General features: G+C 68.7%; 1 protein-coding gene across 5 annotated transcripts; it reads right to left on the bottom strand.

The window, feature by feature from the left end:
• Positions 1-283: 283 nt before the first annotated feature.
• On the bottom strand, positions 284-27659 carry CEP170B (centrosomal protein 170B). 5 transcript variants are annotated; one of them, XM_059915136.1, is made up of 19 exons: positions 27334-27659; positions 23415-23546; positions 16250-16339; positions 14696-14774; positions 13794-13852; positions 12497-12635; positions 11774-11878; positions 11142-11624; positions 10175-10899; positions 9922-10092; positions 9367-9457; positions 7500-9215; positions 6010-6253; positions 3699-3858; positions 3305-3448; positions 3102-3190; positions 2551-2644; positions 2356-2407; positions 284-2148 (listed from the first exon to the last, which is right to left on the bottom strand). In XM_059915136.1, exons 2-19 carry the CDS (start codon positions 23517-23519, stop codon positions 1913-1915), a joined length of 4782 nt encoding a protein of 1593 aa, XP_059771119.1. In that variant the 5' UTR covers positions 23520-23546; positions 27334-27659; the 3' UTR covers positions 284-1912. The 5 variants fall into 5 exon arrangements, with proteins under 5 accessions (XP_059771119.1, XP_059771122.1, XP_059771121.1 ...); XM_059915139.1 differs by having other exon boundaries at positions 6010-6148; XM_059915138.1 differs by lacking the exon at positions 27334-27659 and adding an exon at positions 26818-26909.

The following is a 27659-nucleotide window of genomic DNA, read 5'->3' as shown; positions in this document are numbered from 1 at the left end:
GGTGCTCTTGGACGCTGCGTCACTGAACGGCTTGAATAAAATAACTTTTCTCTCTTTGAGGAGCAAACCTCCGGAAAGTTCCCTGCTTTGCTTTCTTGCCTAGGTCTCCCCCTGGTGGCAGCACGTCTGCATCGCACCGTCCCTGGTCTTGGGGGTCAAATGGGATTTTCCAGCCCAGGAAGGGAGACCCCTGGGCTGAGCCCCAAGGGGTGGCAGGGAGCCCCCTCCCCACCCCAAACACCACCACTGGAGAAATGAGGCCAAGGCGACAAACGCCGGCATGTTGCCACATGATAGAAGAATGATTTATTAGAACAAATTCCATGACAAATCATATAAAATAACCATTTTCTGAAAGACATCCATAAGACCACCTGAGGACAAAATGCACAGAGGTGCCTCCAAGAAGCCAGACAAATAAGTTACCAATCCCAAGGCGAAGGCTGGAGAGGGGAGGAGCATGAATTTGTGAATAAAAAAACTGTACGGCGATCACCGTGGGGGGTGCGGATGGAAGTGTGGTGGACGGACGGCCACTGCTCGTGCCCGGGGGACAGGCCGTGGGCAGCTGTGCGGAGCATGCGGGGCGGGGCACCAGGTCTCGCACCTCCTCCGTGTGCACACAGCAGGCTCGCGGACGGGGCCGGCCGCGGACCCCACTGCCACTCACACACGTACACATCGGCGAGGGGGCGCAGGGCCCGGGCATGGGGCCCCACGTCAGCTAAATGTAAACACGGACACACGCGTCACCCACCGCGGCCCCAGACCCGCGCCCGCTGGCCTCTGGTCCAGCCTCGGTGACCCCGCCCCCCGCAGTCGGCCCTGTCCCGCAATCAACATCAGCGCAGGTGCCAGGCAGGGTGTGGGGCACCCCAGCCCCACCTGCCGCAGCCAGTGTGGGCTCTTTGGCTTCGAGGCTGCGGAAACATCAGCCCCCAGGAGGGGGCTGGGCTCTGCTCGCCTGGCACGTTCCCAGCTGAAAGAATCCTGAGAAATAAAACTGTTCCTGGGGGGCTGTCCCTACCGCCCCCCCCCAACAGGACCTGGAGCACAGAGGCCTGTGAGGCACCCAATTAATGCCCACAGAGTCCGCAGGACAGCGGGGAGGGGAGCCGGGGGAGGGCACGTTGTCCAGGGAGCTTCTGAAGCCCGGTTTTTGGCCGCTTTGGTTAATCGCTCCCCTCCATCTGGCCCAGAACCATCGGAAGCCAGGTGCCGGGCTCGTGTCGGGGGCTGAGCCTGGGCTCGTGTGAGCGCAGGCGTGCCTGGTTTGTGCATGTGCCTGTGTGCACAGCGCCCGGCCCACGTGCTCAGTGAGTCTGGCAGTTGTGTTGGCACCAAAGGCTCAAAGCGGTGGGGTTCCTGCCACAAATGTTTCCACGGGCTGCGTCCCCGCCCCGGGCCACCGGACTCTGGGGCGGCTGGGAGCTGCCATCGCCCTGCCCAGCCCGCACTCTGCCGCTTCAAGTCCCGGAGCGTCACGAGGCGTCCCCCCACCACCCTGCTCTGTGTTTGGCACTGAAAGACCGCATCGCCCAGTCTGCTCCCCCCACCTGGTCCCGGCCAGCACAGAGGGGCAGGGCGGGTACGCACGCATCCCCCAGACCACGAGGCAGAGCGGGACCCTCCAGGCCGGGGAGCCTGCTGCAATGGCACAAACTACTCCTTCCTTGAAAGCTAACGACAAAGTAACAGCGATGGAGAGGAGGCTGGGCACACGCCCGGACACTGGCCCGTGGCATCGGCCACAGCGGGAGCTAGGCCAGGAGGCCAGTGGGGCGGGGGCGGGGGGGGGGGCGCTGGGAGCTGAGGAGGGGGCCTGGGCACCCACGGGGTTATGGCACGTGTGGGAGTCTTTGTGGTGAACCGTCCAGGCCCAGGGTGCGGGGAGGCCGCCCGGCCCCACCACCTAGATCAGGAACCGCTCTGTGTCGGGGAGGAAGGAGGGAAGGAAGGAGGGGTCCGGGAGGCCGGGGGTCCCGCAGTTTGCCCGCTGCGGGAAGCTCCTCGCTGGCAGGGCCGAGGTGGGGGAGGACGGACTCTGGGAGGCCGGCCGGCCTCTCCCGAGCTGGGCCGAGCCCACAGAACCCCGGTTTCCGGTCAGCAGGTCGAGGTTCCCGCTGGGGTCCACGATGGCGTTGATGACTGGGGGGGGCGGGGGGGGGGTCAGCCGGCCGGAGGGTCCTGCCCTGCCTCCCGTGCCCACCCGGAGGCCTCCCGGCCGGTTAGCTGTGGGTGTGAGCCAGGCTCCACCAAGGCCCCCGCCAGCCCCCCACCACCTGCGCCCCACCCCCCGCACGGCCAGAGGCACCAGTGCAGCCCCACCCCGCCCCGGGTCTTGGCCACACCCACCTTCCAGCTGCTTCTGCACTCGCCTCAGTTCCTTCAGGATGGAGCTGATTTCCTGGAGGCGGACGGGGAAGAGGCCGATGGAGCAGGACCACCCAGCGCTCGCCTCTCCCTGGGGTTCCGGGGGCAGGAGTCGGGGTCCCAGGCTCAGGCAGCTCCCCCGAGTCTCCCTGCAGCCGGGGCAGAGGGGCCCCTCACCTTGTTGGACGTCTTCAGGATGGGCACCTCGTTCTCCGCGTTGATCCTGGCCTCCAGGTCCTCCCAGGCTCGCCCTGTGTTCTGAAAGAGGATCCTGTGCCCCGAGGGGCGGGGGTGGGAACAGGCAGAGGACAGTCACCAAGAGACCCAGGCATGGCGCCCTCCCAAGCCACCCCGCCAGTCACGGGGAGGTCCACGCCACCCCCTCCTGGGCACAAGGGCAAACTGAGGCCTGGAGCAGGACCTGGGCAGGCCGGTACCAGTGTCCTGTCTCTGGGCCTAATGTGGGGAGGGCTGGGAGGAAGGAGGGGGCAGAGAGGGAGGGGCGGGTCATCCTGGGGGCTCTGGCCCTCCCAGCCCCAGGGTCTGGTTGCCAAACCGCGCGCGCGTGTGTGTGTGTGCGCGCGTGCACACGTGGCACAGTCCTGGCGCACAGGCACTTGTCTGTACCCGTGTCGGGGCCTCGGGCTGGGTGTCCGCTAAGCAGCGGTGGCTCCCCGGCCCGTCCCCCAGGGGCTCTCACTGGCCAGCGGGCACGCGGGCCGACTCACTTCATCTTCTCAGCGAGGTGCTCCGTGTTCTCGCGGATGGCCTGGGACAGCTGGGACACGGGGTTCAGCATCAGGTTATCGAAGATCACCTGCGAGGACCTGGCATCAGCCCGGCGCCTGGACGCCCCAGGAAGCCCTGTGCCCTCCACGCCCTGGTGCGGCCCAGAGCCCAGAGCGAGCTCTCTGCGGGGAGGGGCGCCTGCCTCCTCACGGTTCCGAGGCCGCGTCTTGCCGGCCAGGGGGTCCTCACAGCGGTCGTTCACGTTCTGGTCCAGGTCCTGAGAGCGCAGGGAGCCGGGCGGCACCTTCTGAAAGTTGAGGCTGGCCTCGGGGATGCGCTGCACCAGCTGCAGAGGTGGGGGAGCAGGGGCGTGGCTTGTGGGATGGGGCGGCCGCCAGGCGGTGGACAGAGCAGACGCCACCCGGCCGCTCGGGGTCCCTGGGCGCCCCGCCCTCGTGGAGCAGGTGCCGGGCCCGCGCTCTCAGGGTGACCGGTGGGGGACGGTGCTGGGCACGGGGTGCAGCCCCGGGGAGGGCTCACGGCCCCGGGGAGGGCTCACAACTGAGCGCGCAGGGGGCTGCCGAGGGCAGGCTCACCTCCTCGCGGGCGGAGATGGTGGAGGCGGGGGTGCCGGGTGCACTGGCGCGAGAGGGGCTGTGGGCAGGCCCCGGGCAGCCCGGCGAGTCGCCGTCGCCGGCCACATCGTGGATCTCGCGGGCCAGGGTGGCCACGTCCTTCACCAGCGTCTGGCTCAGCCTGCAGCGGCAGGAGAGAAGGCAGGTCCTGCGGGGTCCTCCTGGGCCTGGCTTCAGTGCAGGGAAGTGTGGGGACAGGAGCCAGACGGGACATGATGTCATCCCCCCACAGGCAGAAACCCCCCCGCCCCGCCCAGGTGGGGAGGGACTCCCTCCCAGGAGGCAGCCACTGGGTCAGGGGCAGGGCCAGGGGTACACAGCCTCCAGCCCGACCCAAACTACACCCAAACAGCCACCAGCAGTGCCAGAGGAACTCCCAATGGGCGCCTCAGCGCCCGACCCCCTGAAGGTGGCGGGGGGGGCTGGGGCGGGGCCCTGGGAGGAAGGGTGGGCAGAGACACCCACAGGCTCCTGGCCACACCCACTGCTCCTCTGGCCACCAGGGCCACACGAGCCCCGCTCCACGGGCAGGGAGACGGAGGCCGAGTCACTGCCAAGGGTCAGAGCCAGGCAGGCCCGGAGGCCAGGGACTCTCCACAGGGCAGGGAGGCCAGGCCTGCAGCCCCAGAGACAGCCTAGACCTCCGCCCCCTCCGCCCTGACGACGGTAACACACGCTTCCCTGAGAGGCTCCCGGGCCACCCAGGAAAGGACACAGGCCAGCTGGGGACCAGCTCCCTGCCCCCGACTGCCCGTGAAGCCCCAGGGCTGGAGCCAAAAGCCTCCGTCGCCCGCCCTCGGAGCACCTCAGCCCCACGGCCGGTGCGCTCTGCGCTACTCCAGCCCTTGGCCAGGCTCGGGGCGGGGGGGGCGGGCTCCGGCCTCTGGCTCCCTCAGCCCTCCAGCGCCTGCAGTCACTCCAGGGGCGGGACCCCAGGACCCACCAAGGACCAAGGCCCAGGTCTCCGCACGCAGCTGTCCCAGCTCTGCTCAGGGCGCCCCCCAGCCGGCCCTCGTGCCCGTCCGCTCTCGGCGGCAACTACAGCCCCTCCCGACAGGTGCTGGGCACAGCTGGAGAAATTCCCCTGGCTGGCCTCTGCCTCCTACCAAGGGCTGCCCCAGGCCCCCTCAAGATAGGGGTCCCCGACTTGCTCCCACCCTTCCGACATCAAAAAACACAGAAGGACCCCCTTCGAACTGCTGGTGACCCGTGCCCCTGCCCCCCGTGCCTGCCCCCAGCCAGCCCCGCCCTCCGCTCCCTCTGTCCTCCGCACCCTGCTTGCTGGTGTGTTCAAGCTCGCCCACTCGGGAAGCCCCCGGGGGCCCCCACTTCCCCTTCCTCTCTCCCTCCACCTCCACCCCCTTCCCCTCACCCAGGTGCGGCGCCCCCCTCCAGAACCCCACACCCTGTCTCCTTGGCCGACCCCTCGGCCCCCCCGCAAGCATCACTCTGCACAGGCAACTTCCCTCCAACCACCCCCCAGGGGTCCCGAGAGCTCTGTCCCCAGCCCTCTTCTCTTCATGCTCTGCACGTCCTCCCACGGCCCACAGCCTCGGTCACCGTCTTCGTGCTGATGACGCCCACACCTCCATCCCCGACGTGGGCCACTGCCCTAGGAGCCACCTGCCCCCGCTCACCTCCCCCCAGGTGCCTCACCGGCTCAAGCTCAGCATCCTTGGCACCAAAACTGACCACTCAGCAGCCCCAGCCGCTCGCCTCCGGCCCGCTCCACAAGCCCTGCAGGGCCATCACAGCACCGACCGCTGCTCAGCGGCAGACCGCTCCCTTTCCCTGCCACCTCTGCACCATCCTTTCCAGCGCCTCACCTGGAGGCGATGCTTCCACTGAATGGCTGCATGAAGGACCTCATCTTTAATATTAAATTCTTGGAGAAGACCTTCCTGTACCAGAGGTTCCCCCACCCTTCTGGGCAGATCTGCATCCATCCATCCAACCACCCACTGCCCATCCGTGCATTCATCACGCACTCAACCATCCAACATCCATCCACCCAACTGTCCATCATCCATCCACCCAACCACCCATCGTCCATCCATCCATCCACCCAACCACCCACTGCCCATCCAACTTCCCATCCACCCAACCGTCCAGCATCTATCTATCCACCCAACCATCATCCACCCATCCACCCATCTATCCATCCCCCTGACAAGCATTTCCCGAGCCCTTTTAGGAACTAAACCCCTAGCCCAGTCCCAAGGAGAGGCGCCCTGTGGATCAACAGCTTGTGTTGTCAACTGGCACCACTCACCTGGCAATCTCAGCAATCTCGGCTGTCTGCACGATGAAACCATAAGGGTCGGGCTCTTCTTCCTCGTCATCTGTGTCCCGGAGGCCAGGGGCCCGGGGTCGGGCCCGGCCAGAGCTGCCAGCCCGTGGGGTCTGCGTGGCTGTTGAGGCATGGGGGCGTGCGTGTTTGGGAGAGCCGTGGTGGGAGCCATACTCCTCCTCGGATGTGGACGTGCAATCCGAGCCCTGCTGCCGGCGACGCACGTCTCGGGTGAGTGAATTGGTTCCAAAAGCAAGAACAGAACAAAGCAGCCCTCAGCACCTGCGGCAGCCCTGGGCCCCTCCAGGCAAGGGTCCGGTGCTGCAGGGCGAGCTGTGTTGCGGCTGGCACCCCCGCACCCAGACGCCCTTTGGCTGAAGCGCCAGCAGCTGCTGGGCTCCGGGGACTGCAAGGCCACCGCGAGCCCAGAAGCACGTGCACAGACGGGCAGCCTGGCGTGTCCATGGGCCCTTGTGGAGCAGCCCAGGGTCGTGGCTGGTTGGCAGTGGCAGGGGCCACGTTCCGGGGGAGGGGTCTGTGCCCATCAGGCGGGAACCAGCACCCTCGGTTAGGGCTAGGGAACTGGGAATTGGTGCCTGCAGACACCCGGGTGGGGGTAAACCCCTCCACGCGGATCAGCCATGGCCCTGGGCTGGGCCGCACACGTGGCCGCACACAGCCCGTGGTCAGGACCCAGCTCAGCCACCGCAGCCCCTCCCTGTACCCGCCCGGCCTCAGTCCCGACTCCTCGCCCACCCCTGCGCTGAGCCCCTGTGGCGGCCGCAAACGTGCACAGTACAAGGAAGGGGGGGGCAGGGGGTTCCCACCAAGCAGGTGTGGCCCTCACCCCTCGGCCATGGGGCAGATGCCACCTTGGCCCCCTGCGGCCCCGGCGGGCAGGGAGGGGCCCAACCTCCAAGGCCGTGGGTGCGGGAGGGGCCGGGGGTCGGGGCAGGTGTGGAAGCAGCGGCACGGGGCTGGGCCAGCAGAGCTGACACCCGAGACCAGTTCATTCAGAGCACGGGTCAGTGCGCCCGCAGGGCGAGCCTGGCGGCGGGGAGGCCCACGTCCCCCCGGCAGGAGCCCCTCCCTGCTGCCCACGTGGGGTCCGCAGCGCCAGGAAGGGCCGGGCCCGGCCCTCCGCCCGCAGCCACCCAGGCCCGCTTGCGAGTCAGAGGCAGTCCCTCCAGGCTGGAGATGGTCGGGGTTTTCTGCGCTCGCACCAGGACCGCCTGGGGGCTGCAGGAGGCCCGCCACCCGTGCACACCCGGGTGCACGTGTGTGTGTGTGTGTGTGTGTGTGTGTGTGTGTGTGTGTGGTGGGGAGAGGGACACCCGCCGATGGGAAAAGGGGCTCCTCCAGGGCCAGGACTGGGGGCCCCGTAGCTGGTGCAAGGCCGACGCACAGGAATCTGCAGACACACTGCCCGTGCCGACCGGACCCGGGGCCACCCTCCCGCTCCCAGCACTCACTGGGTGAGGAGTATCGGGCGCTGCCCGGGCGGGCCCTGCTGAAGGGCTGGCGGGGGACCGTGGTGGTGTTGGTGGCCTTCCTGGCGGTGGCCCGAGCCTCGGCCATGGCGGGCTTGCGACCGGCGCAGTACAACTCGACGCTGCGGCCGGAGAAGCCGGCGCGGGTGGGGGCCACCTCCGAGTCGCTGGGCCCTGTGAAGGAGCCGGCCCGCTTCCGGGGCATCGCCAGGATGTCCAGGCGTGACAGCTTCTTGGCCTGCTCGGCAGCCGGCTGCCCCGCCAGCTCCGGGTTGGCCGCGGGCCCCCGTTCGCCATCTGCGGCCTCTGTGTCTGAGGCATCCCCCAGCCGGGCCCGCCTCAGCCGGGAGGCCCGCGTGGGCCGTGGGGTGGACAAGCTGTTGGAGCGGGTCAGCGCCTGCTGCACCTTCTGGACGCCGGCTGAGCCGCGGCCCTGTTCTTCCCGGGCAACAGGGGACGGCGGTGGGGCCGTGGGTTTCCGGCGAGGCCCCCGCTGCCCTGCCCCCATGGCCCCGGAGGTCTCGTGGTCAGAAGTGACTGTGTCCACACCGGGCAGGTGGGCAAGGCTGGAGCCTCGTTCCTCATCGGGCCAGTCCAGGGACCCTTGGGGCCCGTGGCCACGCCGTGTGGCCAGGCGCCTTGCCGGCTCTCCGCGGCCCCCGTCCGCTGGGCCCAGCGGGCGACGCTGCTTCTCTGAGAGGCGCTCGCGGGCGCTGCTCAGGCCGACACCCCCCAGGTCCTGCGCTGCCGGCGGGGACGGCAGCTTCTCCTTCTGCAGCCCCGTGGGCTGCGGGCTGGGCCCGTTCTTACCGCTGAGCAGACTGACGGTGCTGGCCGTGTCCACGTCGGAGTCCCCGGACAGGGAGTCCTCTGGCGGCCCAGGGGCGCCACCCAGCTCACCCTCCGGCTCCTCCACGGACTTGGAGAGCAGTCTGGCCTCCAGGGCGGCCAGCGCCGTCTCCGTCTCCTTGAGGATCAGGTGGGTGTCCTGAGTGCGCAGGTCCATGCGTGAGGCCCGGGCCGCGGCCAGGTCCTGCAGGAGGGGATGGCTGCTGATGGACGGCAGCTGGCCAGGAGCTGCGGGGCCGCTGGCCGGCTCCTTGGTGAAGCTCTCCTGCCGGACGAAAGCCGGGGCCTCCTTGGGGGGGGCCGGGGCGGGGCCCTCAGGCTCCGGGGACCGCCCTGTCCGCAGCTGGATGACCATCCTCCCGCTGGTGCTGACGTACACGCTGTCCCGCGTCAGGGGGCTGGGCTGGGCTGCCCGCCCTGGGCCCTCCGCCTGCCCTGGAGCCACAGTCGCTTTCCTGGGGAAGGCCGCCTCCCCGTTCTGGTCCCCAACGAAAAAAGAGGTGGGGGCCGGCTCCCCAGGGGCCCTCGGTGAGCGCCGGCCCCTCGTCCACGCCAGTCCCTCCTGGGGGCTCCCGCGTCTTTCTTCCTGCAGGCCCCCGCCTGGCTCAGGGCCCCGCCCTCCGTCCGACCCACTGGCGTCACTGAGGCTGTCGGGCTCCAGGTCTTCCTGTCCCAAGAGGAGGCCGGCCTGCTCGCTGCCCAGCTCCGGCGGCCCCGGCCCGCTCCTCCTGGTGGCCTCGGGGCCGGCGGGGCTGTCCGCCCTGTCGCTGGGCAGCTGTGGGAGCAGTCGTCGCTGGCGCACAGGCAGGGCCCCCTCCAGCTCTCTGGCTCTGCGCCCGGGGCTGTCGTCTGGAAGACACGGGGGCTGGTTAGAGGGAGCGCTGCCCGCGGGCCCACACGAGAAGCTGGCCCTCCCCCGGGCACAGTGACGTGCGCGCCCCTCTGCCTAGTTGGTGGCCTCAGGCTACCCCCTCCCTGCTGCGGCACTGGAGCCACTTACCTGACAGGCCTGGGTCCGAGTAGCTGTCGGCCAGACTGGCCCAGCGGGACACCCACTTCTGACCCCCGGGGGAGCCCGGTACTGGGAGGCCCTACGGAGAGGAGGGCAGGAGCGTGTCCACAGCAGGGAGAGACAGGAGCCCCACGGGGAGGTGCTGGGGACAGGAGGGGGCGAGGCAACCCACCCCAACACCTGGCCCCCACACCATCCCCATGCCTGCCACCTGCCCCCAAGAGAAGCAGCCAGAGAGCCCCCGTGGCCTCACCTGGCTTGCAGGACCCTGACATAACTAGCCACGTCTCAGCCCGGCTGAGTGGCTTGGAGATCAGTGGTCCCCACACCCCAGACTCAGCCAAGCCCCGCCCATGGGCACATATACCCGGGCACCCTTGATCCCTCTGCACAGGTGGGCACCAGGGCCCGGAGCCCACAGCTCGGGCATGACCAGAGCCTCCGAGTGCATGCAAGAGGCAGTGACTGGGGCCCCGGCCCTGACGCTGTCCTCTCCCTGCCCAGTCCCTCCCCAGGGAGGTGTCTGGACTCAGTCCCACACACCTGGAGCTCCACCTGGGGGGTCCCGCCCACTGGCCGGGAGGCAAACTCCTGCAGCAAGGCCATCCGCTGGGCCACTCCGTCACCAGGCTCGTCTCTGTGCCCTCTGATAACTGGACGGAAGGTGGCCGAGGACGCTCTGGAGAGTTCAGGGGACTCCCGTACCCCAAAGACCTGCCAGGAGGGACAGCCGGGCAGCAGGTCAGAGCCCATGCCCGAGGCCGGACTCCCAGGCCTCCTGCGCCAACACGGGTACCTGGTCAATCATCTTGCGGGCCTCCTCCACCTCCTGGTCCTGCGCCTCCGTCTCGATGGTGTAGGTCCCTGCGTCACTGAGGCTGTCGTCCTCCTCCTGTTTGCGTGCCTTCGTCACTTGGGGGTCAGCAGGGGGTGGCGGTGGGGGCGAGGGGGCCACGGGGCTGGCCCCGCGGGGTAGCGGCGGGGTGGGCAGCGGCGGGGGGGTCTTCTCGGGGCCTGACCGGGCAGCCGGGGAGCCATCCCGCAGGCAGTGGGCCATGAAGTCCTGGGCCAGGCGGGAGCGGCGCCCCACGCTGCCGAAAGGGCGAGCAGGGGCCCGGGCGGCGGGCGAGGGGCTGCCCAGCCGCTCCTCCGTCTTCTCCCGCTTGAGCGAGCCGGCCCGCTGCGGCCCCGAGCTGCTGCCCGCCCCCCGGGCCGAGGACGGGGCGGGGGCGGCCGGGCGGTCCCTGTCGGCTGGCCCAGGGCCGCGGCGCCTGTCGGGCCTGGGGTCCCCGGGTGGCGTGTGCGTGAAGGACTGAGAGCGCTTCTTGCGCGGCGTGTCCTCATCGAAGAACTCGATGACGAAGGCCTGCTGGCTGTGCAGCAGCTCCTGGGGGTCCCGCTTGAGCTGCCTCTGTAGCCGCACCTGCTCCCCGCCGGCCTCCGAGGGGACCCCAGCTGCCCCGGCCGCCTTGGCCATGGGGTCCTCCGAGTCGCTCTGCGTGCCGTCCTCGTGCTTGTGGCCTGGAGGGGGCGGGGGCCCAACTCATCAGGCCGAGGGAAAGGAAACGCCCGGGGGTCGACACACAACCACCGCTGTCGCGTGGTCGGGGACACACTGCCCCGCCGTGAACCCAGCACACGTGGCCCAGAGGAGCAACAGGACCACACTGGACGGCCCCCGATGGGGCAGGCGGCTCTCGGGCAATGTAAACGGACCAGGGGGACGAGGCCGCTGAGGCGAGGGCAGGCAGCCGCGCACTCACCCTTCAGGGTGCGCGTGTGCACCGGCAGGTCGCTCTTGGTGCTGTGCCGGTCGTCGGCGGGGCCGGCCCGGTGCAGCAGGCTGGGGTCGTTCTGCACCAGCCAGTCGGCCACCTTGGTCTCCGCAGAGACCACCTCGATGGGTGTGGGCTCCTTGCCAGGGGGCCGGCGCTGGCGCAGAGAGAACTTGGTGACGTGGTCCTTGATCTTCACCTTGCCGGGGCTGCAGTCGTCAAACTCGATGGTGAAGCAGGCGTGGCTCTGCACCACGGGGGCCACCCCGCCCCCGCCCGCCTCTGCATCCCTGGTGGGCGCCTCGTGTGCCGGCACCTCTGGGGCCCGCGGCGGGGGGGCCTCCTTGGTGGGGATCTCGAAGTAGCTGGGCTCCCGGCGGAACGGGTAGCCCTGCGGCTCCGCGGGGGCCCGGAAGGCGGCCGCCGTCCCCACGAGGTCACTGTCCCGCTGAGCCAGCTCCTTGGGCCGCTCTGTGGGGGAACACGTGCTCAGGCCAGGCACGTGCTCACGGGTGGCGCCCTCATCCCACCCCCCTCCGCGAGGACCATCAGCTCCGTCTCTCCCGCCCACGGCCCCGCCGAGAGGGCACCTCCAGAGCAGGCTGCCCTCCAGGACTTACCCGTGTCGGGCTCGTCCTGGCGCCGTTCCTCGGGCGGGCTGCTACCATCGTCCTCACCCCACCAGGAGGGCTGCCCGTACAGGGGTGTGCGGTAGGCCGCCGCCTCTGCAGTGGGAGAGTTTGACCCTGGGTCCCTGTGGCCCCAACACAGACAGAGGCGGAGACCCGGAGCCGGGGAAGATGCTGAGGTCTGCAGGGGGCCCCGGCACCACCTCCCAGCTCGGATCTGCAGCTGCCCAGAACCTTGGCCAGCCACCCTGAGCCCCATTTCTGCAACCCTGGCGGGTGACAACGGCAGCGACAACCTCCCCAGGGGGCAGCTGTTCCAGGGGAGGCTCGTCCCTGGGGTGGCACTGTCCTCAGCATTCCGGTCCTGGGGCAGGCAATCCCTTGAGCCCAGCCTGGGCCCTCCGCCCCCAGGGCCTGCCCCACAGCAGCGAGCCCCACCCAGGGCTGGTCTCTGCCCCAGGGCCCGTTAAGTGGTTCGGGCCACTAATAGGTGACCTGGGGGCTGAGAGCCACTGCAGTCTGACTGAACCACATGGGGCAGGGGTGCGGGAGTGCACAGTGAGTGTGGCTACAGGGGTGCAGGAATGCAGGCACACGTGCTGGGGGGCCGTGCGGGGAGGGGAACGTGTGTATGTCGGGGTGCGGGGGTGAAAGGTCAGCTTCTGGATGAGGTGGATCAAGGCCCCTCCCGCACCCCCCTGCACACCATCCTACCTGGCCCCGGCCTCCGGTCCCCCCTCTCCAGTCTGGGGCTCGCGGCCTCGCAGTAAGGCGCCTGCTCCGGCACGGCCTCGCCCCTCTTGGGCGCCGGGCTCGTGGCGCTCACCTGCAGCTGGCTGGTGTACTTCTCGTGCTGTGGGCAGCGGCTGGGGTGAGGGGCGGGGGCTGCCTCGGGAGGACGCCCCCGCCCAGGGCACCTGCCTGGCCGCTCCTCGGCCCCACAGCGGCATGAGGTCTCCCTCACGACCCCCGCGGAGCAGACAGCCCAAGACCTGCCCGCGTCACGAGGCTCGAAGCTGGGGGTCCGCACCCAAGGCTGGGGGCGTCCTCAGGTCCACAAGCTTCCAGGAGGGAGTGGACAGCAGCCGTCGGAGGGGAGGCTGCCACGCACAGGCCCCTCCAGAGGGAGGGGTGGGACAGCCCTCAGGAGCAGTGGGCGGCGGGGAGCAGCAGCCTGTCCGCGCTTGCGAGTGTGCGTGCATGGGTGCGCGTGTGTGTGTGTGTGCGTGCACGTGTGCGTGTGTGCACGCCGGGCCCCAGCTGGCTGAGCTCGGTGGTCATCGGCGCCGGGCTCACACCGGCCCTGCCCCTCACTGGCCGTGTGACTCCAGGCAGGCCACCCACGCTCCCTGTGCTGCCCACGGTTACTTTGGAAGATGGGACTAAGCCTCCCCGCAACCCGCCGCCATGGGGCTCCTGGGTGAGGCTCTGGGCAGGGTCCCCCGAGTCTCCTCCATGACTCCTGCACAACCGAGCAAGGGTGAGGGAGAGGCTCCACCTGCCGTGAGCCGACACTGGGACCTTCGAGCCCCAGCTGAAGGAAGTGTGCTTGAGGGTGCCCCTCGCCCAGGACCTCCCACGAGGCCATCCCCTAAGCTGCCCCCCTGCTTGCCTCCGGCCTGCTCCTGGCCACCCCCACCCATGGTACCCAAGATGCCGGGTGGGCCCGGGTGGGCCCTCCCTCCACCCATGGTACCCAAGATGCCGGGTGGGCCCTCCCTCCCCCCCTCCCCCCCTCCCGCTGGGCAAAGCAGCCTCCTCTGGGGCTCCAGCCACGCCCCGCAGTCTGTGGCTGCATCAGCCGGGGGTGGGGCGGGGCGGGGGGGCGGGGCATGACTATCTTCCCCACCTGCCAGACTGGGCCATCCGGCAGGGCAGGCCAAACCAGGCTGACTCACGGCACCATATCGGGCCAGGGCGGCCCAGAGGCCTGGGGGAGATGGGCAGTGGGAAGTGGAGGGCTGTGGGGACACAGGGATGCAGGGGCCCCAGGCCCAGCACCAGCACTGACCCTGAGCGCCTCCTCAGGGACGCGGTGCTGCACCCGCTCCAGCACGTACATGTTGGAATGTGACAGCGCGTTAAGGAGAACAGGAAGCAGGAAGAGGCCGCCGGGGCCCTCGGACGGCGTCCTCTGCTCCCAGGCGCGGTGGATGAAGAGGGAACGCGGGGTGGGGGCAGGGCTGGTGCAGATGCCTGCAAGCTTGCCCCCCGACGCGTGTGCACTGGCCACGCGTCCACACCGCAGGGACAGCCTGCAGGCCGTGCTGTCCCCGGTCAGGGGACAGGACAGAGGCTGCTCCAGGTCACCGCACACATGTGCCCTAGGTCCGCGGGGATGCTCTCCACCCCACTTTCAGCCCAGGAACCCAGCGGGGCCCCAGAGGCCATGCCACATGCATCCAGCTCCAGCTCCCATCCCAGACCACCCCTCAGCCCTGGGCCTCCTGAGGCTTCAGGGGTGGGGAGGGCCTCAGCCAGCCGCTGGGTCCACACCCGCCAGCGGGTGTGCCCAGGTGAATGCGGATGGAGGAGAGGATGCATTCCTGCCACATGTACGGGTCCCCAGCTGCCCAGGGCGGAGGCATGGCCCCCACTCACCCACGTCCTGAGCACAGAAAGCCATGCCTGGGCGGCCCCCAGAAACACCAGGACTCCGGGTCCCGGGAAAGTTCTCCCGTTCCCCGGGTCCTGTGTGAGCTCAGCCCAGAGGGCGGGCAGAAGGTGTCCGTGGCTGGGGCCTTGGCTGGGGGGCAGGTGGCAGGGGCTGGAGTTTAGGCCGGAGCCTGGCCCGGGCTTCACCCTCCTGCCTCTAACCCCCTGAGGCCCCCACCCATTTCCGGCATAACAGGGCGACTGAGGCCCTGGGGACAGAGGGAGAGGCCAGGAGGGGTGAGCGCCCCGGAAGGATATCGTAGCCGAATCGGATGACATCGCTGAGCTTCAGCGTGACGTATTTCTGGTCCGGGATGCGCACGTCGTTCACGAATGTCTGCGGAGTAGGCAGGTGGCGGAGATGAGCCGGGCCCGGCGGGCCGACGACTCTGGAGCCCCCAGAAGCGGATCACCAGGCCCTCCTGTGCCGCCGCCCTCCCCGCAGGGGCGCACCAGCCTCACAGCCCAACGGGACCACAGGACAGATGGCCGCAGGAGGACCGGCCGAGGGGGCCGAGGCGCCAGACCCCACCCAGCACCCAGGGACCCTGACACAGCCCCTGAAGCACAGAACCCGTGGACACCCCTGTGAGACGGCCCCGTCTCTCATCCACACAGAGCCTCGTGCCGGCCCCAGCCCCCAAAGCCCTCGGGAGCGCCGAGGCACACCCACAGGGTGGCCCCGGGGCAAGGCCGGTCAGACTGTGCGGCCCATTCAGGCAGGGATGCTTCATCCGATGGGGTGCTGAGGGAGGAGGGGCTCAGGGGGCAGATCCCAGCAGAGCCTGAGACCCTCGGCGGGGGGCACTCTGAGGGAGACCAGGGGGTGGCACGCAGCACTTGCTGGAGTGCTCACATGGCAGAGGCAGGGCCAGCCTGAGGCTGCTGCGGGACCCCCAGCTCAGGATGCAGGGGACCAGACTTCACAGGCTGGGAGGGAGGGAGGAAGGGCCCTCCTCAGCTGGTATACAGGGGTGGAGGCTGGTGGTTTGTTTTCTTACTGAAACAGCCTCGCAGGGCAGGAGACCAAACACAGAAAGAACAAAGCACCCAGACAGATGTTGGACCTTGGAGAGAGCCCCTCCCTGTCCCTCTCGCCCTGTCTCCACCTGAACCCCTCTCTGCTCCTGCAGCCAGGGACATCTTCTTGGTCACCTCCTTGTCCCTGTTGCCCCCAACTCACAAAAGAGCTCACATATACCCCTTAGGACAGGATACCCCAGCACAGCCCTATCCATCACAGGAGCCCCATTTCCCAGCCTGCAGGAGGTCCCAATGCCTCCCCTGCCCACCTGCGGGCCCACTTTCCTCCTCACCCAGCAGGCAGCCCCACCTCCCAGAGGCCCTACCCAGTGGGAGCCCTCCCAAGGAGGCCACCAGGGCAGGAGGTCCTGGTGGGAGCCAGGTGGGGACAAAGCAGAGGGGTGGGGCCATGATGAGGGGGCAGAGCCAGGGTGAGGATGGAGCTGGGGTGGTGCCAGCACTGAGGGAGGGGTCATGAATGGGGGTGGGGTCGTCACAGGGGGAGGGTCATGGAGGGGGTGTGGCCATGGGGGGGCCCAGCTGGAGTGGGGAACCAATGCAGAGGGGTGTGGCCATGAGGGGGTGGTGCCAGCACTGTGGGAGGGGTCATGGAGGGGGTGGGGCCAGCACAGGGGGCGGGTCCTGGAGAGGGGCAGGGTGTGGGGCCACGATGAGGGGTGGAGCCAGGGTGTGGGCAGAACTGAGCTGGGAAGAGGGGCGGGGCCAGCACAGGGGGCGGGTCCTGGAGAGGGGCAGGGGGCGGGGCCAGCACAAAGGCCCTGCACTCACCCCATTGAGGCTGCCCAGGTCCTTGACCCAGTGCTCGTCCCTGTCGTGGTCGTAGTTGATGACAGCATGTTGCTTGTCCACACTGCGGGACTGGGGAGACACAGAAACCCTCGGGCGGCCGTCCGGGCCAGGCGGCCCAGGAGGCGGAGGCACCCCGCAGAAGGCCCCACTCCCCACTCTCCAACCCTCCCCCACCCGACCACAATACCACCACCAGGCCCCTGGCCACGCAGCCCACGAGGTCCCACCCACACCTCCACACCTCAAGCGTGTGTGCCCCAGAAAGCCCACCCAGGCCTGACCCGGCCAGCCGTCCTGGCCACGGAGCAGGCCGCGGGGTTCCTCCTGCCCCAGCCTGCCACCCGGGCCCCTCCCGTTGTGATCAGCCCTCCAAGGCACCGGGAGGCCAGTGCCCCCTGCCATCCCAGCCACTGCTCCCGGGTCAGCGTGGGAGGGGCTGGGAACGCTCGGAAGATCTGGGACACGCTGTTCACTCCCAAGGGCAGGGCAGGCTGGCCGGGCGCGGCAGGATCAAAGGGCTATGGACGCTCAGGGGGAGCCCGCCCCCGCCCAGCCTGGCCCACAGCGCACACCTCTCGGAGTGACGGACACGTGCACACACGCGTGACGTGCCTCAGGCCCCACTGCCTCTGCTCGCGTGCACAGGCTCACACGTCCTGAGCACGCCCTCCACCCAGACGCCACAAGCGCATGAACACATGCAGGTAGCTCCGCCCCGAGCACTGCCAGCTCTGCCCTGGCCACAAGCCGACCCAGAACCCCTCCCCAAGGACCGTCACCCAGCTCCCTCACACAGTCAAGCTGGAGGGCCACAGCCCCTCCACTCCAGGGACACAGAGGCAGGGACAGGACACATTCTGCTGGATCAGGCACCGCCAGCACGAGCTGCCTTGCCCAGCCAGGGGGCCGGCGGTCTTGACACAGAGCGCATCACCACCGCCCAGCCCGCTGCCCACACCTCACTGCTGGAGGTCCCGTGTGTCTGGGTGGCAGCTGCATCCCTCCCCCACCACCTGAGGAGCCCAGGCCTGGGGCAGCCCCAGGAAACACCGGCGGGACCGGCCAACCGTGGGGTGCTGGGGCCCAGCCCTGGGCAGATGACAGTACCTGCCCAGCAGGGCTCCCACGAGACACCCAGGGCCCCCACTTCCAGAGTATGTCACGGGAACGACGAGACCCACACACTCACTCCCCACCGCCTGGGACAGGCCGGCCGGCCCTTGGGAGGGTACCCCAGCACCTGAGTCCCTGCATCACCACCCTCCAGGCTTCTCAGCTCTCCCAGGTGAATGCCCAGACCCCTTCCCCCAGCCAGCGGCCACCTCCACGGGGCCACTTTCTCTCTGATTCTCTCCACCTACCCAGCCCCTCCGGCACCATCCAGAAATGGCCAGTTTCGGGGGGGGGCCCAACACCCTCCCCCGAGGACTGGAGCTCCCAGGGCTGGGCCTCCCTCACCCAGACACAGGAGCGCACAGCAGGGTGGGGTGGGGTGGACGTGGGCTCTGGCCCAGCCCCGCCCCCACCCAAGGTCACGCCGCTTGGCCGAGGTGCCAGGGCAGGGCCTGGCAAGGAGACTGCAGCAGGCAGGGCTGTGAGGCTCCAGCCTCTCCTGGGCTCAGAGGCCTGCGGTGGCTGGCTCAGTGCACAATGCTGCTGCTGCAGCGGGGGCCCACCAGGGCTTGCAGGCCCACACCTCACGCTGCCACGGACCCTGGGTCCTCCAGAAGGGAGCAGGGGTGCAGGGGAGGTTTCGGGGGGCGCAGAGTCTGCGGGGCCAGCCGGGGCCTCCTGGACACAGAGGCCAGCCCGGAGCCGCCTGCACCAGCACCATCCCCGTGAGCCAGGGGAAGCACGGGCCTCCCTCCCCGGGAAGCCCCCAGGGCTGATCCTGGCGGGGCTCCAGTGCCAACTCACCTGCCTCCCAAAGCAACGGGTCTCTGGCGAGGAGAGTATGACCTTGAGACCCCCTGCCCCGCGCCCCCGGCCTCATCTCTTCCCCCGCCCCGAATTCCTCAAAGTCGGCACCCACAGCTATACAGCTCTGGGCCACCCTGGCCGCAGCCTGTGCCCCGGACGTGGGCACCACCTCCTCCACTGGACTCCCCCGCTGGTCCCCGGAGGCAGCCCCTCCCACTGGCCTGGCCCAGGCAGGGGTGGGGGCAGGGCACACTGGGGGGCCCCACACGCCCTCCTCTGGGCCTCGGTCTCCCGGCTGCAGGTGCTGGCAGAGCTTCCCCAGGACCCAGTCCCCGGGCGGCCTAGACAAGGACCAGCAGCTGTCCCAGGGGCCTGCGTGCTTGGGCTCGCCCCACCTCAGGCCAGGGAGCTGCCCCGCTGGGTGGCCCCGTGGGTCAGGCATTCCTTAGAGTCCAGCCTAGCAGCTGGGAGGCCTGGGGCTCACTGAGGGGCTGGGGGCTCCCCTCCTCCTGCGCCCCCTCTGTGCCCAGCCACCTGCCCACCTCAGCCCTGCCCAACACCTGGATGCCACTGGGGCCGGACTCTGCCCTCCACGTGGCCGGGTATCGGGCTCCCGGGGACCGCGGGCCTGAGAGGGGCTGCTGGTGCCTGCACACCGGGACGTGGCGGGACGGGGGCTCTGCTCGGCCTGAGGCAGACGTGGAGGACGACAGCGGGAGGGCACTCTGTGCCTCAGGCTTGGCCGCTACCTTTGCCGAGGTGTAGCCCCCTAGAGGGGCTTCTGGGCCGACCTTTCTGGCCTGAACACCTCCCCCCCCTCCAAGCTTCAGACCCCCAACTCAAGCCCAGCCTGGCCAAACCCAATTCCTCCTCCCTGCCCGCCTGGCCCTTCAGCCTCCCCGAGGAAGGCCACCAACCAAGCGCCCACCCGGCTGCTCCGGCCACACCCCCTCAGCCCCAGGCAGCAACCCCCGCTGGCCTTCCTGGTCAGCACCCCTCAATCTGCCCCCCGCCTGCATCCCCGAAGCCCTCCCCAGACCTCCCTCTCGCCGCTCTGCCCCCGCCTGCCTGCTGGCCAGACACTTTGCCTCTGCAGGTGCCACGCCCTCTCCTGGGCCACGCTCTCCCGGTGCCCACCTTCCCTTTCCCAGCAAGACGCCCCACCCCGCCCCACCCCCGCTCAGCCCTGGGCTCCCCAATGCTTGTACCCAGAGCCTGGGCTGCCCCACCCCCTCCCCAGACGGCGGGGAGCGCCAGGACCCCTGAGCACAGGCAGGGAGGGTCCCGCATCCAGAGACCTCCCTCCCTCCCGGCCCGAGGCAGACCCCACCCCCGCCCCAAGTCCAGGTGCCCAGAGGCTGGAAGCCCATGCCAGAGGGGGAGGTGGTCCCTTGGCCCAGGCAGGACTCAAGACTTAAAAGGACACAAAGCAGGCCACGTGGCAAATGGAGTGAATGGGGCACAGACGCGTAAAATAGCCTTAAGAGGCTCCAAATACACTGAGTTTTGGAAAAGGACCTAATTGTTTGTAGTCACTTTAAAATGGAATAAAGATGTGCTTCCAAAATTTGGGTCTGACGCCCTCCACGGGTGAAAGCCCCGCCCAGGCTCTGGCAGCGGCCCAAACCCCAGGCTCTGGGCACACCCTCCTGCCAGCTCACGCCCAGCGCCACCCCAGCGGGGCCACAGCGCCCATGGCCTGTGTGTGTGCAGGGGGATCCCGAGCTGGGTCTCTCAGGCCGTGGTTTCCGGGGTAAGGATGCGTGCAGATGAATCCCAGCTGTCACCCCTCCCACGTGGCAAACCAGGCGAAGGCAGAGAAGACACCTTGCCACAAACACGCACAGGCTCTCTCTCTCACACACACACACAGACATGTACAACATCCACACACGTGTGCACACATGCGCGCATACGTGTTTGTGTGCGCACGTGTGTGCGCAGACGTGTGCCGACGCACAGGTACTCGCCCGTGCACATCCACACACGTACATACACACACGCCCTACACCAGAGCCCAGGGACACAGGGGCAGGAACCACAGCAGGCAGCCTGGGCTCGGGCACCAGGCAGACCTGGGCCTGTGTCTCCGCTCACGTCCTCACTGGCCCAGCTTGTGCCAGGCTCGCCCTGGGGGTCAGGACCCGTGGCGAGTGGGTGGCCTGGCTGGAGAGCGTGGCGGCACGAGGCCAGGCTGGCGACTCTGCCGCTGGGACACAGCGCCCCTGCCCCCGCCCCTCTGAGGTCCACACGTGGGCACTCCTACCTGGGTTGTGGTACAGCCTCCTGGACGGCCCGTTCCCCAACCTCGTCTCCTCCCGCCACGCTGCCTCCCCCTCCCCGCCGGACAGAGGGCCCCCCCCCCCGCCTCCGCCAGCGCCCTCTGCCAGCACCGTCCCCCAATGCTCCCACTCCTCAGCTCTCAGTACAACATCGCCGTGTCCAGTCGGCCCCCTAGCCCCCTGTCCCAAACCCGGTGCCGCCTTTGGGTTTGTCTCCTGGGGGGGTCACCTGGCTCCTGCTTATGTGTTTGTGGGCAGCCCAGCCCTGGAGTGGAGACCCCAGGCTCCAGCGTGGGGTCAGTGACCATCGAGTGACAAATGTGGGAATGGACGCGAGGACACACAGAGGGCAGGCCCGGGTGCTCCGGGAGCACGTGGCAGGGAGAGGGTGAGGATGGGGCGGGCGTGGAGGATCCCGGAAAGCCAGGCAGGTGGGGAGAGGCTGTGGCCCCGAGGCGGCCTAGCGGCCGGGGGTACCCGTCCCTGCACCCGGGTGGGGGTGGGAGCAGTACTCGGGGGTGCCTGAGGCACGAGGTGGGGAGAGGGAAGGTCGGGGTTTGCCCCTGGACACCCGGCAGCGTCAGAGGAGAAGGAGGTTTGTTCAGCAGCACCAGGCTCGGGCTGCCTCTGAGATGTCCAGGAGCTGATGACGCAGGAGACTGGGGACCGCACGGTGACAGACACCATTTGCATCACGTGAGCAGAGGTGGAAACCGAGGCTGTGGGTGTGGACAGGACCTCCAAGGAGGGGTCTCGTACACCCAGAGCCCAGGCCAAGGGGGAAAGCCGCAGGGGCCGCCAGGCAGGAGCCAAGAGGCCCGGGAGCCTGGAGCTGCCATCCTAGGGAGAAGCTGTCGGGCGGGACGGCGTGTGCAGTGGCCATCCGGGCGGTGGCGTGGGGACTGAGGCCGTGGTGTGCAGGAGGAACTCCCTAGCAGGGGCTCCACAGAAGAGTACAGGGTGAAGGGGGCTGGCAGGACAGCACCGCAAGAGGATGGGCGTCCTGAGCAAGGGGCAGGTGGGCTGGAGGGGGCGGCATTCCCACACCTACTCTACAGCTACGTGACCTCCCTGAGCCTCAGTCTCCCCGTGAGATGGAGACACGGCCACGCTGCCCAGGACAGCCTGGGGCAGAAATGCAGGTGCACCCAGGCCAGGGCCAGCCCAGCATGGAGGGCTGAGGATCCCCCCTCCCTCCACCCTGCTCAGGGCTCCACAGTGATTGGTCCAGAAACTGGGAATTGGACCCCAAACTCACGCTGAGCACCCTGCCCACCCCCTGTCCCGGCAGCCTCTCCCCCAACCCCTGGGAAGAGAAGCAGGCAGAGTGAGGGCCTGGTGCAGGGCACAGAGCGGCGGGCGGGAGGCAGGAGGTGCAAGCGCGCTGGGCCCCCAGCACTCACAGGCTCCCATCAAGTGCCACCTCCTCCGAGAGGCCCTCCCAGCCACCCCGGTGGAAGGGCAGGGCCATCGACAAGCCACACAGTCACAGCAGGGAACACACAACTCCCTGCCAGGGGTCAGGGCCAAACGTGGTGACCCCTGCGGATCTCTCGCCAATGGACAGACAACAGAGGTCATGTCACGTGACACCATCAGGGGGCCACCGGCCACATCAAGACCTCGGCATCGGCCACCCCAGGAGGCCGGGGGCGGGGGGCGACCTACAGCCTCTGCTTGCTTTACGTGGCCTGAGAACAGTCTTTACACTTTACGTGGTCAAAAAAAAAAAAAACCTCTTTCAGGACAGGTGAAAATGATATGAAATTGACATATCAACATCCACAAAGTTTGACTGGCGCAGCCCGTTTGTCTTCTCAACAATAGCAAAGCTGAGTGGCTGTGATGGAGGCGTGTGGCCCGCAAGGCCTCAAATGTATACCCAGCCCTTTACAGAAAACATTCACCCAGCCCTGCACAGACCCACCGACTTCCAAAGGCAAGAAGCAAAGAGAAAAAGAGAGAGACTGCTCTAGATCAAAGATACTGAAAAGACCGAACAAGCAAGGGCGGGTCCTGCTGGGTCTGGAGTCAGGCAAATTAGAGGACGTTTGGGGAGAAGTCAGGGTGTCTGGACATGGACAGGCCTTGCATTTGCTGCCCAAGTGGACATGCACATGGTTGGGACCCCCGGCTGCAGCCCAAGCCCCGTGCATCCCAGGGAGTGAGTGGGCAGCAGCAGCCAGGGCTGCACATGGAACAGGGGAGGGGTCTCACCCTGCACCCAAGTGGGCCGCTTGGTTGGACCGGGCAGTGCAGCCCACCTAGGACACCTCCTGAGAGTCCCATAGTGGGAGTGTGGAGCTTGGAGGGCTTGGGGACAGGGACCCAGGTGCCACGCTGGGGAGGGGTCAGGGCTGCAAGGAACCCGACTCAATCACCCCATGAGGATGGGGAAACCCTGTGGACCCTACAGGGTCAAGTCCCCCGCCCCCTCCCCTCCTCATTCCTAGGAGCCGGACACGTGCACCCCATGGAAGCCAAGGTTGGCTCAACTCAAACTCAGGGACGGAGAAATTCCCGATTGCCGAGTGCCTGGTGTCCTGGCTCTGAGTGCCCTGCCAGCCTCTCGAGCCTGAGAAAGGCCCCCACCCTCCACCCCAGGGCACTAGCCTTCCACTGGACAGCTCTGATGGTCAGAGCTGACCCTGTGGCCCCCTGATTCACGGCCCTGTGGGGGCCCCCGGACAAGGATGTGGACAGATCTGCTTTCAGGCACCCTCCCAAGGTGGGCCCCGACACCTTCAGAATCCGATAGCACCTTCCCATCAGAAACGGTCCAATACGCAGAGGCAGGGACCCTCACCCACGAGTGCACACAGCCACCCGAGGCCCCCGAGCCCAGGTGGAAACGCCCGGGCCTCCTCCCCAGGGGTCCCGCAGCAAGCGGGGTGGCGCCCTCCTGCCCAGCGCCCCGCCCTGGCCCAGGTGCCCGCACTCACCTGCAGCACGAGCTCACACTCGTCGCGCCCCACGAAGATGAGCTCTCGGGGCAGCCGGTGGCGAGTGCCACTGCTGCTCACCAGGAACCAGGAGGTGACGCTCATCTTGGCACTGGCGAGGCCTGTCCGGCCCTGGGGGGGAGGCGTCGTCAGAGCAGGGCTCCCCTGCCCGGGCCCGGGCCCCCGGACACCCCAAAGGCCAGCACAGATCCTGCCCCGGTGAGGTTCAAGCACCTCCACGGCACCACAGCAGTGGCCGCTTCCAGAAACGCTGGGCTCCGGGCCAGCCCCTCGCCGAGTGTGCCTGTCCCCTGTGGACCCCTCCCAGGCTAAGGTCGCCCGGTCCTCCCTTACACTCTAGGTCCACACATAGCCTCTTCTCTCTCTCTGGGTGCCAGAGACTGGGTGCATGGGGCGCTAGCCACACTGCCTGCGTGTGGACCCACACGTGTCCCTGTGACCTGCACGAGCTGCTCCCAGGCGGGACTCAGCGTGGCCCTTCAGGGTCCCCACAAGGCTAGGTCCACACCCAGGACAGACTCTGAACCAGAGGCTCTGTCTCCCCCTGCTGGACACTCTGGGGTGGGCCCAGGCAGGGGGCTGGGAGGAGATGGCTGAAGAGCCCTGAGCCATCAATACGCCTGCCACTGAGAGGGGGCTGAACGTCCCTTGGTGGCCCCCGTGGCCGCCCTGCATACGCCCCCAGGCCAGGACAGTACCGGGTGGTCAGGGCAGCAGTGCCCAGGAGGGAGGTGCTGCTTTGGGGGCTGATATGGTCAGGACAGACAAGGGAGTATCATGGTGCCTTGAGGGGCACAGTGGGGGCAGCCTGAGTGACGACAAGGGCCAATGTCACCCGAGACCAGGCCCTGGGGCAGCCTGAGGCCCCACGCAGCCAGTGTGCACGTGCTCTCACACAGATGCCAGTTGCCCAGAGCCATGTCACAGGGGCTCAGGTACCAGAATGTGCAGACACACCTGCACCCCCCACATGTGCACACAGCTTCCACACACACCCGGAGCACCGCCTATAAGCGCCCTGGCCGCTCTCCTGTGGAAGCTCACACACGCGCGCGCACACACACACACACACACACACACACACAGACGCACTGGGTAAAACGTGTCCTGAGCACTGCCATGCGCCAGGTGGTGTCCTGGGCTCTGAGAGACACACACTGTCCCCGCATCACGGGGCTCCCCTCCAGCCAGAAGGGGGGGCAGCAAGAAGGGAAACAGCTTGTGACAAGGTGCGGGGTGGGGACAGCAGCACAGCCGCGAGGGGTCCATCTAAGGAGGGTGGTCAGGGAAGGCTCACTGGGAGCAGGCAGAGGCAGGCATGTGAACATCTGGGGGCCGTGCTCCAGGCAGAGGGAACAGGCAGGGCCGAGACGCTGGGCCGCGTGCTCCCAGGAGTGCTGTGGCTTGTCCGGGAGCGAGGGGGGAGGCCCTGGAGGGCCCAGGACACGCTGCATCCCTAAGTGCAGACTGCAAATGCAGTAGGCCTGTTCCAAAATTATGAAGGATTTCAAAACAGCGAGAGCAGAGTGCTAAACCCAGCGCAGGGTCTGAGTGCGGGGCCCATGCGAGAGCGTGTGTCACACACCCGTGAGACCAGCCCTGGAGGTCCTGGGTCCAGGATCTGACTCACAGTGTGCAGAACAGATGGCAGGTCAAGCAAGAGACTAGTTAAGACGTGAGACAATAACCAGGGAGAGAGAAGATGGTGCTGGCACCTGGCGGGAGCACAGGACGTAGGGAGTATCCCCAGGCCCTGTCCCTGCAAAGCCCACACCCAGAGCCTCAGCCTGAGGCTCCTAAGAGTCAGGTCTCAACACCAGGCCCCACCCATCGGTGAAGGCCCAAGTGACCACGTAACCCAGGGCAAACCCTCAGGTCACCTCGGGCAAGCAGGTGGGAAGATGTCGAAAAATCCACCCAAAAGACAGCCCCAGCCGGCTAGAGCCCCTCATCCTGGGACCCCTGCCCTTCCTCAGGGTCCAGCCAGCGGGGCAAGCTCTGGAAGCCGAAGGGGCGGGGACTTCCAAGCCCCTGCAGCCTCCGGAGGCCTCATCAGCACAGCCGGAGATGACAGTGCTCTCTCTAGGCGAGTCCCCACCCAGCCCCCAGCCCAGCCCAGCTCCCACATTCTGCCATCACCTGCCACCAGGTCGTGATGGGCAGTTGGGAAGGGGACCCCGCCCAGAGGAGGCCACAGCCTCTGCTTATGGCAAAGGGAGGCCAACCCCCCCAGAGCCGGGTTATGCGGCTGTGGCGGGCAGGCCGCCCCTGCCGCTGCCAGCCCATCTCGAAAAGGCCCAGGCCTGGAGTCGAGGACGCTCCCAAACAGTCTGCGGCCGGTCCAGGGCTAGGCTGGCCATCGTTGCTAGGAGGGAGAATACTAAACACCCCAAACTTGTCCCCCCAGAAGGGCCACCCGCCGGGAGGGGAGGGGAGGAGGTGGAGTCGCCCAGGGGCAGGGGCGGCGGCGGGCGGCTGGAAAGCGCAGACTGAACGGAGGCCGGGACAGCGGAGAGGCGGCGGCGGCGAAGGGAAATGAGGAGAGAGGGAGGTGGAGGAAGACGGAGGGAGGGACCGCGGGAGGGGAGACCAGGCCCGGAGGAGGCCGGGCGGGAGCGCCGGGCCCGGAGGAGGAGGGAGCGACGCCTTCTCCTGAATCAGCGCTCGCCGGGGGCGGCCAGGGCCCAGCCGGTGCCTGGGCGGGGACCCCGGCGCCCGGGCCAGCGCCCCCCTCTCCAGGCCGCGTAGACGCGCGCCCGGCGGTCCCTCCCGGCCTGACGCAGACCTGGGCCGCCTCCGCGGCGGCGGGGACCGACCTGGCCAGGTGCGCCGGCAGCCCCCACCCTCGCGCCTTTGTCCGGCCCACCGGGCTCCGCTCCCCCGCCCCCTGCCCGCTGCCCGCGCGGCCCCGTCGGCGCGCAGGTGCGGGACCAGGGAGGCCCGGCCGCCGCGGGCGCAGAGCGGCGCGTCTTACCTGCGGCTCGGTCCCGACTCGGCCCCGGCTCGGCCCCGGCCCTCCCGCCCGGCCGGCCGAGCGCTGGGCGGGGCCGCCGCCTAGGACATGCCCGGCGCGGCCCGCACGCTCGCGGCAGCCCGGCGAGCCCACGGGCAGAGCGGCGGCCCGGCCTCGCGCGGCGGGTCCCTGACGTCTGCGGGCGCCCCGCCCCGCCCGGCCAAGCCCCGCCCCCGCCCCGCCCCCCGGAAATCCAGGTTGGGGCGGGCCCGGAGCGCCAGGTGAGCGTGGCTCCCGCCCCCGGCGGCTCAGCGGGCCCCGCCCCCGCGCCCACCCCCCCCCCCCAACCCCCGCCGCCCGGGCCCAGCCCCCTCCCCCACTCGCCCCCACCGGTCGGTCCCCAGACCCCTCCCCTCACGGTCTGCGTACCGCCTCGGCTTGGGGACCCGCCCCTGCGTGCCGGGCGCAACCCGGTGCCCGCAGCAGCCCCGCGTCTTGGCTCTGAGCCCGCGGTTAACGCTTAACCAAGCTCCGGGAGCCCGAAACTCGAACCGCACCCCTGAGCCCTAACCTTTGGCCCCGCCCGCCCAAATGAGGGGTGGAGGGCGAAGGAGGTGTGGTGAGCCCCAGAGGCCCGCCCCGCCCTCTCGTGCTCCACGCGCCCCAACCCGGGATTTCGGCCGGGCTGGGTGAGGTGGGTCGCGGGCGTCGACGCAGTCCTACCCGCTGCTGACTGCGGGCCGGGCCCCGCCCAGGGGCGGGGCGTGGATCCCGGGGTGAGTTCTCACGCGCCGCTCGCTCCGCGGTGGGCGCTACAATAGAGGTGTCCGGTGTCCCGAGAGCGAGAGGGGGAAAGGGATTAACGCTGCGGACGGGGGCGCTGTGGGAGACGCCTTGGTGGGGGTTTGCCCTGCAGGCATTCCTGCTTTACTGGTGGGGACTGACCTTGACCGAGGGAGGAGGTGCGCAGCGAAGCCAGGGGAAGTCCTGGGAGCTGGGGTTGAGGAGGCGTGTGCCGGCGAGTCTGGGCTTCGTGGCCTGGGCGGCTGGCGCCTCTGAGCGTTCACGGGCTCCCTGCCCTGCACCGGGAGCACCGCCCCATGGTCACCAGCCCCCGACAGAGCCAGGCCTGGGGGTTGGAGTGCGGAGGGGGTCCCACACCCTCGAGTACAGAGGGGAGCCCCATACCCACTACGCAGGTGGAAACCCACCTGCAGAGGGAAGAGCTAGGAGGGTGCAGGGAGTGTGCCGGACGGTGGGCGGTGCCACCT

This window comes from Balaenoptera ricei, chromosome 2, assembly GCF_028023285.1.
Source record: "Balaenoptera ricei isolate mBalRic1 chromosome 2, mBalRic1.hap2, whole genome shotgun sequence".
Classification (NCBI taxonomy): domain Eukaryota; kingdom Metazoa; phylum Chordata; class Mammalia; order Artiodactyla; family Balaenopteridae; genus Balaenoptera; species Balaenoptera ricei.
The sequence above is the reverse complement of the archived record's forward strand: the minus strand, read 5'-3'. Positions and strand labels throughout refer to the sequence as shown.